This window comes from Streptopelia decaocto (assembly GCF_964273445.1).
Source record: "Streptopelia decaocto genome assembly, chromosome: 2".
Lineage (NCBI taxonomy): Eukaryota > Metazoa > Chordata > Aves > Columbiformes > Columbidae > Streptopelia > Streptopelia decaocto.
Window position 1 is genome coordinate 121,494,489 of NC_138655.1, and position 13,162 is coordinate 121,507,650.

At 44.0% G+C, this 13,162-nt stretch overlaps 1 protein-coding gene across 3 annotated transcripts in view; it reads right to left on the minus strand.

Annotated features, from left to right (window-relative positions):
• Window positions 1–12,457, minus strand: part of RBMS3 (RNA binding motif single stranded interacting protein 3) — a gene marked incomplete at its 3' end in the record, with an annotated part of 709,654 nt that extends 697,197 nt beyond the window's left edge. For 2 of the 3 annotated variants that reach the window (XM_082045371.1, XM_082045372.1), the window contains exon 1: window positions 11,508–12,318. In XM_082045371.1, coding sequence (XP_081901497.1) covers window positions 11,508–11,687 — 180 coding nt within the window. In that variant the 5' untranslated portion in view covers window positions 11,688–12,318. Of the gene's footprint in view, window positions 1–11,507; window positions 12,319–12,383 lie in introns of those variants that run through there. The other variant, XM_082045370.1, reaches the window with a different exon arrangement.
• Between the last annotated feature and the right edge of the window lie 705 nt (window positions 12,458–13,162).

A 13,162-nucleotide genomic window follows, 5' to 3' on the forward strand; every position in this document is an offset into this window, starting at 1 on the left:
GAGACAATATAGGCATTACAGATAGTTCTGAGCTAACGGGAATAAAGCTGGAGTCCATGGGACAGTGTGAGCTAACAGATAGCCTGTTGTGCATCTAGGTATAATTGTGACTACATTACTTGACCAGTTAGTTAGAAAGACCTGTTCTGCATCAAGAGCATGCAAAAGGATATGAAATATTGCCTAAAGAAGAATCACAGAATGCTAGGGACTGGAAGGGACCTCGAAAGATGATCTAGTCCAATCCCCCCGCTGGAACAGGAACACCTACATGAGGTTACACAGCAAGGCGTCCAGGCGGGTTTTGAATATCTCCAGAGTAGGAGACTCCACAACCCCCCTGGGCAGCCTGGTCCAGTGTTCTGTTACCCTCACTGAGAAGAAGTTTCTTCTCAAATTTAAGTGGAACCTCTTGTGTTCCAGTTTGAACCCATTACCCCTTGTCCTACCATTGGTTGTCACTGAGAAGAACCTGGCTCCATCCTCGTGACACTCACCCTTTACATATCTGTAAACATTAATAAGATCACCCCCTCAGTCTTCTCCAAGCTAAAGAGCCCCAGCTCCCTCAGCCTTTCTTCATAAGAGAGATGCTCCACTCCCTTCATCATCTTCATTGCCCTGCACTGGACTCTCTCCAGCAGTTCCCTGTCCTTCTTGAACTGAGGGGCCCAGAACTGGACACAATATTCCAGGTGTGGTCTCACCAGGGCAGAGTAGAGGGGAAGGAGAACCTCTCTCAACCTACCAACCACCTTCCTTCTAATACACCCCAGGATGACATTGGCCTTCTTGGCCACAAGGGTACAGTGCTGGCTCATGGTCATCCTGCTATCCAGCAGGACCCCCAGGTCCCTTTCCCCTACACTTCTGTCTAATAGATCATTCCCCAACTTATACTGGAACCTCAGGTTGTTCCTGCCCAGATGTAAGACTCTGTGCTTGCCCTTGTTATGTTTCATTAAATTTTTCCCTCTCCAGCCTGTCCAGGTCTTGCTGGATGGCAGCACAGCCTTCTGGCGTGTCAGCCACTCCTCCCAGCTTGGTGTCATCAGCAAACTTGCTGATAGTACACTCTATTCCCTCGTCCAAGTCATTGATGAATATATTGAGTAATACTGGCCCCAGTACCGACACTTGAGGCACTCCACTAGATACAGGCCTCCACCTAGACTCCGCCACATTGACCACGACTCTCTGGCTTCTTTCCTTCAGCCAGTTCGCAGTCCACCTCACTACCTGTTCATCCAGACCACACTTTCCCAGTTTAGCTGCGAAGCTGGTAAGTCTTACCGTCAGGCAGAACATGCACAGCAGAGACCGGACAGAGAAGCCAGAGCCTTGGTCCTGCCCTGAGCAACATTTCCCAGCACTGGGAGATTCCAGTTCTGATGTTGATCGGGCTGAGTATCTCATGACAGTCCTGTGGTATGATTCTTCTTGTAAAGATTACCTGAGCCACACTGACTTTGACTGCTTCTGACTCTCTAGCATCCACATGGCTTCTCTTAGAATTCATTCATCATGTACTTCTGCAGAGGGTGTGTCCTCTTGACAAGTTCAGGAAGAGGCATGTTTGGTCACCATTTTAAGGTCTAACAAGGCCAGGCTTTGCGTAAGACCACAATATCAGGTGACAGTAAGCTTCCACTGCATTAGCCACCTCCCTAATGCGGGAGGCAGATAAAGTCAGGTTCAGGATGAACGTCCAGCCCTTTGTTACTGCCTTGCTCTTATTGGTCTCTGGGAAACCAATATGGCTTTCCTTCCCATTAAGCTTGCTGATTTCCTCCCTTCTCCCTGTGGAAACATATTCATGACCTCCTCCAAACTTAAATGTTCTCTGTTTAAACAAAAATTTCCCCAAGTGCACAACAGGCATGCTTTAATTGCACACACGTAAGAGACTACAGAACATCTGTGGATGTCTGTCCTTGAGGTCAAGCCAGCAAGCTCACCATTTCCATCGCAACAGCCAGCTGATAATGGTGTGTTGCTTCCTGTGTCACATTGTGTGTACACGGATGTAGATGATAGTGTGGCTGCTCTGCTTTAGAGAAATAAGACAGGACAAAAATTGAGGATTGTTTCACTCCTAAGATTTCTTGGGAATATCCCTTCTAGCCTGTTGTATCTCAGACCCAACTAACCTAAATATTATTGTATCTGTTGGCTTTGGCAAGGACTCACTGTAGCCTTTTATTAGATATGAAGCAACAAATGGGAGAGAACGAGACAATTAATTATTAAAAGTGGCCTTCACATACTTTGAACATCTGCATGTCCTCGAAGCACACTCAATAAAGTTAACAAGGTTAACCGGGGCACTTGTACAGTGTCTGTGAAGCATTTTGCGAGGTTCTGTTGTGGGCTTCCTTAACTCCACCTGGACCCAATACACACTTCACAAAGTTTTCGACTCAAAACACGAACCTTACAAACTGTCTCCTTTCAGTCCTACTCAAAAGTTGCTGCTTTCAATTCGTTTTCCTGTGAGGCCTCCCTCTGTGCCACTCCCTTTTGCTCTTAATTCACCTAGATGATCTTTTGAGGTCCCTTCCAATCCCTAACATTCTATGATTCTGTGTGAAAAGCAGAAGTTATTTACATCCCACCCCACATAACTTGCTCACCTGCCTGTCTGTGAGGACTTGTACTTATCCTTCCTGAATTATGTCTGATTCACATAGTAACTAGCTCAAGGCAATAACTACTCTTTTTTAATTCTCAGCAAAGAATGATGGATATTTATTATACTATAGCAAATATCAAACTACTGCTAAACATAACAGCTACAACAATTATCTTTGGTAAATACTACTAGACCTTTAACTCCCTTTCCACAAAGACTTATTTTGAGCATGTTAGCTTGGATCCAAAAAGAGATTTTGTGCTACAGGCTCCTGGAAATGTGTATAGACTCAGTAATAACCCCAGTGAGACAACCATCATTAGTTAATAGTGAAGAAGAGGCATCAGTGGTGCTTCAGGCACTTGTTGTAATCAATTAACATGGACCCTGTGCTAACGGAACAGGCACAGGTTCCACACCATTTTTATTTTCATTCTCCAGTCAACTATAACAATCCTTTGCAGATGGTCTAAAACTAAATGGGGAAATACCTGCTTTATTTCCCTGCAGTATTTTCAGTTGTTAATCACATTATCACTTTGAACAAACCGTGTATTTTTTTGGAATGAATAAACTATGAAACTCTGGGCCAAGGTGTTCAATGGCATGAACTCAGAAGCCTGGGAACAGTATATTAACCAAGCTGTAATTTTTATTCACCCAACACTTGTTTTTCAGTCAAGGAAACTATTTCTATTCTGCTTTTATAACAAGATTGGTCTTCACTTAATAGAATGTATAATGAAAATAACAGCTGTATTTAAACACATGGCAAAAGCTGTTAGGCATGGAAGAATTACTCTTTTTTCATGGCTGTCTAACAAATTTTATACATGACTGTCCTTGTCCATAATATGAGCCAAATTGTGTCTTGTTTTATCCTAGTTAAGAGGCACTGGTTATTATCGTTTCTGGATCAATTCATATTCCCCTTATAGCTTAGAATGCAACATGGGGAAATGAAACAAAACAGCAGCTTTCATTATAGACAGAAGAGAATTCCAGAGCCATCGAAAAAGGATGAGGAGTGAGAAAGGAAACAAACTGTTGAACACTTAATATCTGTAATATCTTTCAGATCTGTCCTTTTTCTTCTACATGTTTAAACAACCCATTACAACCTGATCAGAGTGCTACTTTCATGGAAATTATTATCAGTGCTCCTGTTGTCATTTTTCGTATTTACAGCTGCAATCCCATTTTCTTTACTATTTGGGTATTTTCTGAGACAAGTTGTTAAAAACTAGTAGCTCTACTGGGACTGTGCAACGTTTTCTACTCTTACTAGATAATTACTACTGGCAGCTAGTCAGTACAGAAATCCACCTAGCACAAGCTACAGGGAAATAATCCCAGTCACTATGTGAGTGGCAATGGCTACAGTCAGGCAGAGAACAACCAAATATGGACCCAAAAAAACCTGAACCACTTCACACGTCAGTAACTACTCTTCCCTCTTAGCTCTGAGCAGTCCAGTAAACCTTAACCTCAATATAATAAGAATTACTGTGCTTTAAGTGTGTGGTACAACACTGTAAGCTTTTACCACAGATAGAGATGGTTTAAAAACACTGTGAGCATCTAGCAAAACACTGGGAATAGCATGCAACAACAAGGGTATTGTTCTTTTCTAGCTTCATTGATTAGCCATTGTTTGAAGCCTCAGATACGTTACAAGCTGGCACCCAGCCCTGGGACGGGAATTCCTGTGAATACTGCGCTTTTGAGAACAAGTTCTACAGAAGTGTGAAGGCTACGCCATGCTCTGGCCAAGCACTGGGCTGTCATGTGCAGCCCTGAATAAGACTGCCTTCCAGTCTCAACACATAGGCACGAACACATACCACGACATCTGAGTCAAGGCAACATCCCAGCTGCTCAAGAGGAGGTAACAATGCCCTTTTCAGTGCTGCGTCTTCCTCCGACTAGGAATACTCTCAACCCTTCTGCAGTCAGGATGAATTTGCCTTTAGCCAGAGAGCCAGTTCTGTGTCTTCTGCATGCAAAATCTGTTGTTGTGTTTCCGATGACTCAAGAGTGTCATTTAGCTCCCACCCATGATGTTCATTGTTTATGTCCCTGGATTTGTTACCTAATCAACTACAAATGCACTTGATTTCTCTATGTAATAACTCTAAGAAGCACTTAGTTTTCACGAAGTGTCTACATTACAATGAATATTTCTATGTTTACCCCAGGAATCATTCAGAGTGATCAGCTTTTCAAGCTTCATCCACTTATTGATCAGTTGGCTGAAAAATTTAAAGAGCTGTTCACTCCTTGCCAAAACATTTTTCATGCAATTTATCTAAGGGGACGACTATTTTAAATAGCATATTCTTCCTTCAAAAGTTGCACCATTGGGTGAGATTTTAAAGAATCATTCATATGCACTGACACGTATGTTGTTTTAGCACAGACACAGGCAAACGCAGAAGTCAGTTCCTCCCTCTCCAACTTTATACTTTAACACAAAACCAGTGCTGGACTTAATTTTCCACATTCCAGATTCTCAATATGCCAGCTGAAAATAAATACATTTAAAATGTGTATTTACGTTAATTTAGGTAAGTGTATTTCCCATATCAATAAAAGGATTTCTCAAAATATGAGATAAAAGGTAGTTTTGCAGCTATGAAAATTATGAGGCCTGATTCCAAATATCTCTTCTCCTTATGGATTCTCTGATGTCTAATAAAATAGTTTCATAGTCTTGCCTTCAGTTGAGGTACTGACAATTTCTCTCTTTCTCTCTGTTCCTCTCATCTGCACAATCCCAGGTTCATTTAAGGATTCTCTCACTACAAGGCAAGAGAAGTGTGAGAGCTAGAGTACATCAAATGCATGGAAATGCAGAAGTAGACCTGCCTGCAAAGCAAGGCTTTCAGTTCACAGTGAATATACTCTTTTTGATATTACTTAATCTGATTTTTTTTTTTAATTCTCCTCAAAGCAGATGGCCCCTGGGCCTTGCTCACTGAAACAGGTTAATGGCATGGTTAATAGCCTTGCTGCCCACTGCAGCAACAGAAGGGACCAAAACCTCCCTTCCAGAGGCACCTGACAGGCAATGTAGCTCTGGACAGCTGTCCCAGGCACACGCGTTCGGAAGCCTCCCTATGCTGCCGGGAATTACAGCCTTGCCTGGAGCCATGACATGGGAGTCTGCAGGACAAAGGCGCAAATATAAGGGACTGAGCATGTCCTGGGTCTGTGGCTTTGGGACAGATTTACCACCCAGACAGCCACCGGGCTCTGGGAACTCTGGAAGAACAGGATGCTAGCACAGATTATGCTTTTCTTCAGATCATTTCATCAGGAAGACACTGAACTATGTAGATCAATACCGATATCATGACGACCCACAGCAGGAGCAACTTAAGAATGAAGAATAAGTGCTTAAAACTGGACCTGAAAAGACAGAGTTGATGTTGCTGGGCTGAGGAATGTTTCTGAAACATTTTGAGCAATGAGTTAGAGAAAGACCTGTTATTCTTTAGCTCTGTCCATACTTCAAAGATAAACAGGAATTTCTGCCTGACATCAAACTCTCAGAACAGCACAGCCACAGGTAAGTTTTTCTGCCATTTCTAGGTGGCTAAGAATTCGTCCATCCAGGCAGACAATGGCCTGACCTTGTCTGCTCACGCCTGGATTACATCTTGGCAGGACCATAGCCCATGATACACCTGGCACAAAGCCTTCAGTACTTGGCAACTCCAGCTAGTACAAGGTGTTGCATTTTATACAGTTACCAGGAGAATCTGCAGCCAACAGCAACTGGTAGTGCTGTCTAACTCTTCTTTCTTTGTCCCACACATTCCCGACTTGCTCCTCTTATCCACTGCTTATTTCAGTTTCATCTTTTGGATCTTGACTTCAAGTTGCTCAATGGGTTGTGCCCAGTTTATCTGACAAAACACCTAAACCTCCAGGAGAAAGACAGCAGTTGACAACTACTCTCCTGCGCACAATAGAACTGCCTAAGGTAAGATAAGCACATCTAACCTGAGACTGAAGTGATCCATCCCCCAAAAAGAAACTTCCTACCATCTGCTTCAAGCATAAACTGCATTTCTTCGGCCATCTCTTCTCTAATGTAAATGCATAGTAACATACAGCTTTTCAAACCACACAAAAGTAAATACATAAGAGAAATCATTAAAAAAGAATTGCCCCTGAAGAATCTTCCTCTCTTCCTGACCTGCTCTTGTGGAGGATGATTGAAAAATCACCGTATTGTTAATAGCAGCAGCCCTGTAAATACACTAGCGGAAGGCTTTCAGAGACTGGCGATTAGATCAGACCACGTCCACAGCAGAACAGAATTCCCAAGTTAACACCAAGTGCCTTTCCCCAAAGCACTCAGCTTTTCCCCTCCAGAAGCTCACACCTGGGTACCACTCTCGCATAGCGATATCACAGGCAAGAATTCTGGGAAATGACATACAAATAAACCCACAAAACACTTCAGAACTCTTACATCAAACACTGGCAAATTGTTTTTGAACCAGAATACAATGTAGCCAGCCCAGACAGGCTTGCTTTTGCTGTAACCTTGGTGTGCTGATTTCCATGTAAATACACAGAAGGTTCTTCACCTTGAAGCTATTTCACGGGGGTTTTTGTATATGGAATGTAGGTATAAAGTGAAAGCTCTGGGTGTGCTTGTAAATCATCTGTGCTAAATGATTTGTGGAAACCTCAGATATACAGAGGTTTTCCTCTGTGGAAAACAAAACAAAATGCTTTTATTTATTTTATTTGTCTTTAACTTACCTAAGGTTAAGTATCTCTATCTGTAAATTTCAGTGATTGGCTTCAATCCAATGCCTACTAAAGATTTTCCCTTTATCTTCGGTTAAAGGATGATTAGGCCTGTCTGAGTTAATGTTTATAAAGTACTTTGATAAAGTAAAATATAAAACTTTGCCCTAAATGTAATGAATTATTTACTTATTATTGTAATAGCTCTTTAGATTTAAACATATTCTTCTAATAACTTTTAATATTCTTCTAAATCAGAGTTTAAAAGAAGTTTTCCTTTTTTGCTTTCCTTCCTGTTTTGTGGGATTGCACTAGACTGTTGATAATGCAAGGTTCTGGTCTTCTTTAATTGAATTTCCTTTATTTTACTAGGATGCATTTGATTGGTGTTTTTTGGAATATAGAACCATAGATGAGGTTCTTAGGGACATGGTTTAGTGCCAGAGTTAGGTTATGGTTGGACTCGATGATCTTGAGGGTCTCTTTCAACAAAAATGATTCTATGATTCTATTATTCTATTTGGGTGTGCAATGTTACATTACCAAACCCATACCTAGGACCAACTTTTGGAGGACTAGGAGGCTACGAAGGACTTCAGAAAATTGGAATACTGGAACACATTGGCTGTAGCTAAGGGTGTGAAACCCCTAACTCAGGCTACCACCCCTGGGAAAATCCTGGTCATAATGTCAGCTGTAACAGATGTCACCCACAGTCACAGATCCGCAAAGGAATTGCAGAGTTACCTTCAACTCTCAAAGTACCCCCTACCCTGATCCTTGCAAAGATGCTATCACTCCGGTATAAGCTGGAAAGAATCCTTGGCAATGTGTATGGGCCAGTGTCCCTTTGCACCAATCATGGAGTGGCAAGACAGGGTGACAGCCCGGCCACAAAACCAGTCACAGGCATCAGCTGTACCTCCAGTGGGAAAAAACAGCCGGGACAGCACGTTGTTCTCTCCCCAGGTCACCCAGGACTCCAGTACGACTTTGACATACTAATGAATGTCAACATGCTGTATATAGGGTTAGACCTACACGCTTTTAACAAAAATAACTGGAAACATCATAGGAGCGTTGAAAAATATTTTTTGATGTGTTCCACTTTAAGAGAAAAACTAGTATCCTTATAGAGTCGACTGTCTTCTAAATCTTACACTCTACTATTTCTGCTTAATTTTCTCCCACCTAAATGGCAACTATGCTTTAAAACACCAAGTACTGTATATTTAATAAATTATAAAGTCAGTCTTCATAATTTCTCTCCTCATACACTGGTCAGAGATGGTTTCAACACAGAAATATGTGACGGTGGTAACCTAGGTCTTCCTCCAACAAAGTACCTGAGCATACACTTCAGCACATCAGCATCCCAGCTGAAGACAGTGGGATATATATCAAGTTATGCACATGCTTCACAATTTTATTGAAGTTCAAAGATAAAAAATGAACATGCAGCAGAAAAAAACTACAATAGCCATATAATTGACACTATGGTAGTACCTTCTACTGAAAATTCCATAGAATCAGGAAAATACTTTCTTCGGTTAATTCGGCAATGTTCCTTTTGGAATTAGTGACAAAAAAAAAATAGCTTTATTAGAGCATAAATTTGATCCACCTCCACGCAGATGGAAGCAAAACTCTTCTTACCTCCAGTGGAAATGGAGCTCAATGATAAAAGACATTTTATAACTCAAGAATGACCCAGAAAGCAAGTCCTGACAATGGAATCATGAGATTTTGTGAAGTCTTAATACTTAGCTATTCACAAGTATACACACGTCAGGAAATCAGGCTCTTCTAATGTCCTTTAAAATTTCCATGTAGAGTGCTTACTCTTCTAGGATATATCCATGTTCCTCTGACATTTGTCTAAGGGTCAAATAAACACTGGAACTGTTATTTCAATCCATTTAGAAAGTTCTTAGATGATGTTTCCAGCAATACTTGGGGTTTGTTTTGTGGCTGGAATGTTTTTTTCACAATACTGTTGGATTTTACTGTTGCTTTAATGGGTTTTCCCCTTCTCATCACACTTCTGGTGCCACTATTTTACCACATATCTGAAATACTTCTGCACTAATAAGAAGTACTGTTTGTCCTGGGACAGCATCCAGAAAAGATACATACATTTAGGGAGGTTTGAAATATCACAGCACTTCCCAAAAATACAAATTAGTCATTGCAACCACCTTGGCAATGGTGAGCCTGGAAACGCTATAATGGATTTAAAAGAAAAATATATGTATATATCTATATATCACAGTACATTAGCATGGCTACAACTAAGACAAAAAAAAAGGTAGTGCTTTTGTTTCTATGTCAAGAAAATGCTGGCAAATACAAAATAAAACCGTACAATACTGAGTTATCTAAACACATTAATTAGCCACAACATAGAGTCTCAGGCCTTCTCTCGTCTTCATTCACCTCCAGTCATACTTTGTTTGCCTTCCTCACGTCCACGATTGGTAAAACATTAGACAGACTCTGCATCGCATCAGAAGGTAACTATTGAGCATGGATTTCTGCTGATGGCAGGGTTTTAAATGCTCAAGGCACTGGCACAACCAGCTCACGTAAATGGCAACCTTGGCTCTACATTTTAATTATTTTGAAATAAATCCACTTTAAGTTGCAGTAAGTAACACAATGCAAGGAAAGGGATACTAGAAGGAAACACACAAATCATTTAACTGTGTACAGTACCATGCAGTCACGACAGAAAGGTATATTCGTAAACTCAAGAGAGATGAAATTCTGTGTTCCCCTATCACAATATGTAAACCACCAGTTATCACCTTAAAAGTAAAGCCCTTGTATCCACCTTATTAAGCTGTACAGGCCCTGTTTAAGTAATCAGTTGTTGACACCCTCTTATAATTAAAACAATAAGACATTTTAACAAACAGTAACAAACATAAAAGTATAGGAGGCAAATACCACAAACTCGGGGTCTCCAGTTAGAGATACCATTTTTCCAAAATACCTTGTAATTTTCATGATAATTCCAACTCTAGCCATGCAAATACGTGGTGTGACATAGTTGTTGCATTAATTTATTGCATTGCTGGTTTATGTTCCTTCATTGTGTTACTGTTCTCTGGCACATTTCTAACAAAACCAAACTATAGTAAAACTAGTTGAAGAAACACTATTGAAATCCAGTACATGGCAATATTTCTTTTTTCATTTACGATGGGATTATAATCTGGTTTGGGGTATCTGACTACCCAGAGAATTACTCGGACTTCAATAAAATATAAACGGATGTGGTTTACGGTCCAGCACACACCGATCATTCCTTGCAGCAATCAACGTATTGCGATGGAACTTACACATTTATCAGTCTCTGCCTGTAACAGACCTACAGACACGGCAGAATTCATCGGCTTCAGTTTGGTAAACCCGTGCCGAGAAAAATGAATGGAAATGAAGACAGTGCCCACAGACAAAAGCACTGATCAATGCACTCCGCTGACATTATCTTAATGGCAACCTTTTCCCATCCCATCCTCCCTACTTTCCCATTCTTCCAGCAGCAGACACATCCGCACTAAGGATGCGATCTGACCCATTTCTCGTTGAACTCCGTCACCCACAGGTCTTCACTCGGCAGCCAGCAGCCGTCCCCCGGTCCACAATGACACAGCAGGGCTGGAGGGACACGGCGCCCGGGCTCCTTCCCGCAGGTGACTCGCCCCTCGCCGCCGAGTGAAAACCGAGGCGAGGAGAGGGCAGCGGCGGCCCTGCCGGCACTGGCCCCTCGAACTGAGGTAAACTTTCGCGGCGGCACCTGGGCCGCCGCCCGCGGCGCCGCTCCCGCAGGGCGGGCGGAACAATGCCCGGTGCCCCGGGCCCCGCGGCGGCCCCGCGCCTCCCCGCCCCGCCGCCCCCGTGTCCTCAGACAACCTCCGCCGCCGGCCCCCCGCCTCCCTCCCGCCGCCGCGCTGACAAAGGGCGGCGCGGGGGCTGCCCGCGGCCGGGGGGGAGTCGGAGCGGGCCCGCCGCCCCCTCCCGCCCGCCCCGCCGAGCGCGGCCCCGGGCAGCCGGCCCCTCCGGCGGGCGCGGCGCCGGCCGGCCGGCGGCGGAGCGGACCTACCTTTTTGTCCTCTTTCTCGCTGCCGTGCCTCCGCTCCGGGTGGCCGCTGTCGGCGGCGGGGGCTGGCTCCGCGGGCTGCCCATCGCGGTGGTGCGGGCGCTGGTGCGGGCAGCCGCCAGACCCCGCCGCCGGGGGGATGGGCTCCGGGCACGGAGAAACTCCCTTAACATCCATCTCCATCTTCCAGTTCACTGTATTGCGAGACAAAAGCAGGCAAACACTTTCCACCACCCCGCGTCTTTCTTGTGCTTTCCTTTCTCTCTCTTTCTTTTTTTTTTTCTTTCTTTCTTGCTTTCCTTTTTTTTGTCCTTTCTTGCTTCCTTCCTTCCTTTGCCCCCTCAGGAGGCCGTGACACGCATGGCTCTGGCCGCCGCTGCTGCACCGATCCGGCGGCTGCAATTCTCCCCTAGATCCTCCAGACTTTTGTATCCAGCGTGTATGTGTGTGTCTGTGTGTGTGTGTGTGTGTGTGTGTGTGTGTAAGAGTGAGTGTGTCTGTGTGCGTGTGCGCGCCTGTCCTTGGTACGATGGCCTTCAATCGCCCCGAAACGGCAAACGCTAACTAAGCAGATCTCTCGCCACGAAGATCAACTCCCGGCCCCAGTCTAATTGTGGCGGTTATTTACTTTACGCTATCTATGTCCCAGGCCCGGACAAGCCCTTCTGGCTCCAGCCCTTTGAACAAAGTTAAGTGGAGGGAGCTGAGCCCGGGGAGGGGGCGGGGGCGAGGGGAAACCACCGGGGTTTAACACGGGGGAACTGACAATAACCCGGTAATGTCAAGTAAAAGTTAAACCTCACCCTTCCTCCCCTCCCCCTCCCCTCTCCACATCCCAGGCAAGCGCAATACCGCAAAGCAAAACGAGCGATTTCAGACCTGTGCAAGGTGCTGGTGGCGAGAAGAGACGAGCATTTACCCGATTGTTGCTTTTATTTTATTTTCCCCTCGCCTTCCCCACCACCCCCAGCACCACCCGCTATTGGAAATGTGGGCTCCTGGATGTTAATCTCCTCTCCGCGGTCGGAGTGCATGTGTGTGACTGGAGCTCCCTCTCTCTCAGGCTGCCAGCGCCACGCAGCACTGCACAAGGAGAACTGGAGTAGGGAGGAAAACAAGAGCAAATCCAGGCTGGAAATCTAAATCAGTACCAGCTACCGGCTCTTCAATTTTATCAACACAAATACAAGAAGAGAAAGGAAAAAAAAAAAATCGCGTGTAAGCTGCTAAATCAGTCCTGACTGCAGTGCACGCACGATTGTTTTATTCCTTGTGTTAGCTTCCTTTTCAGCCTGAAGTTTGACACGGTAGGGAAAAATGCAATCTCATTAAGAGTGTTTTATACCTAAACAAGAATATCCTTAGTGGCACCAGAGCCAGGCCAACTCTTCAGCTATTCCCCTTTTCGTTTTGAAGAGATGAATGGTGAGCATAGACCAAATCGTTCTTAAATCAGGACACCATCAGGTGACCAGTCTGCACTTCTAAATATAACACCACATTGTCCTGAGGAGCAGCTGCTTTGAAAGTTAACTGGAAGCATCTCCTGAGAGCCTGCAGTGTCAAGATACATATCTGATCTATACCTGAACCATCTGATGCATGTACTGACCTCTCCAATAGCAACAACCTGCTCCACAGCAATACTGGGACACGTC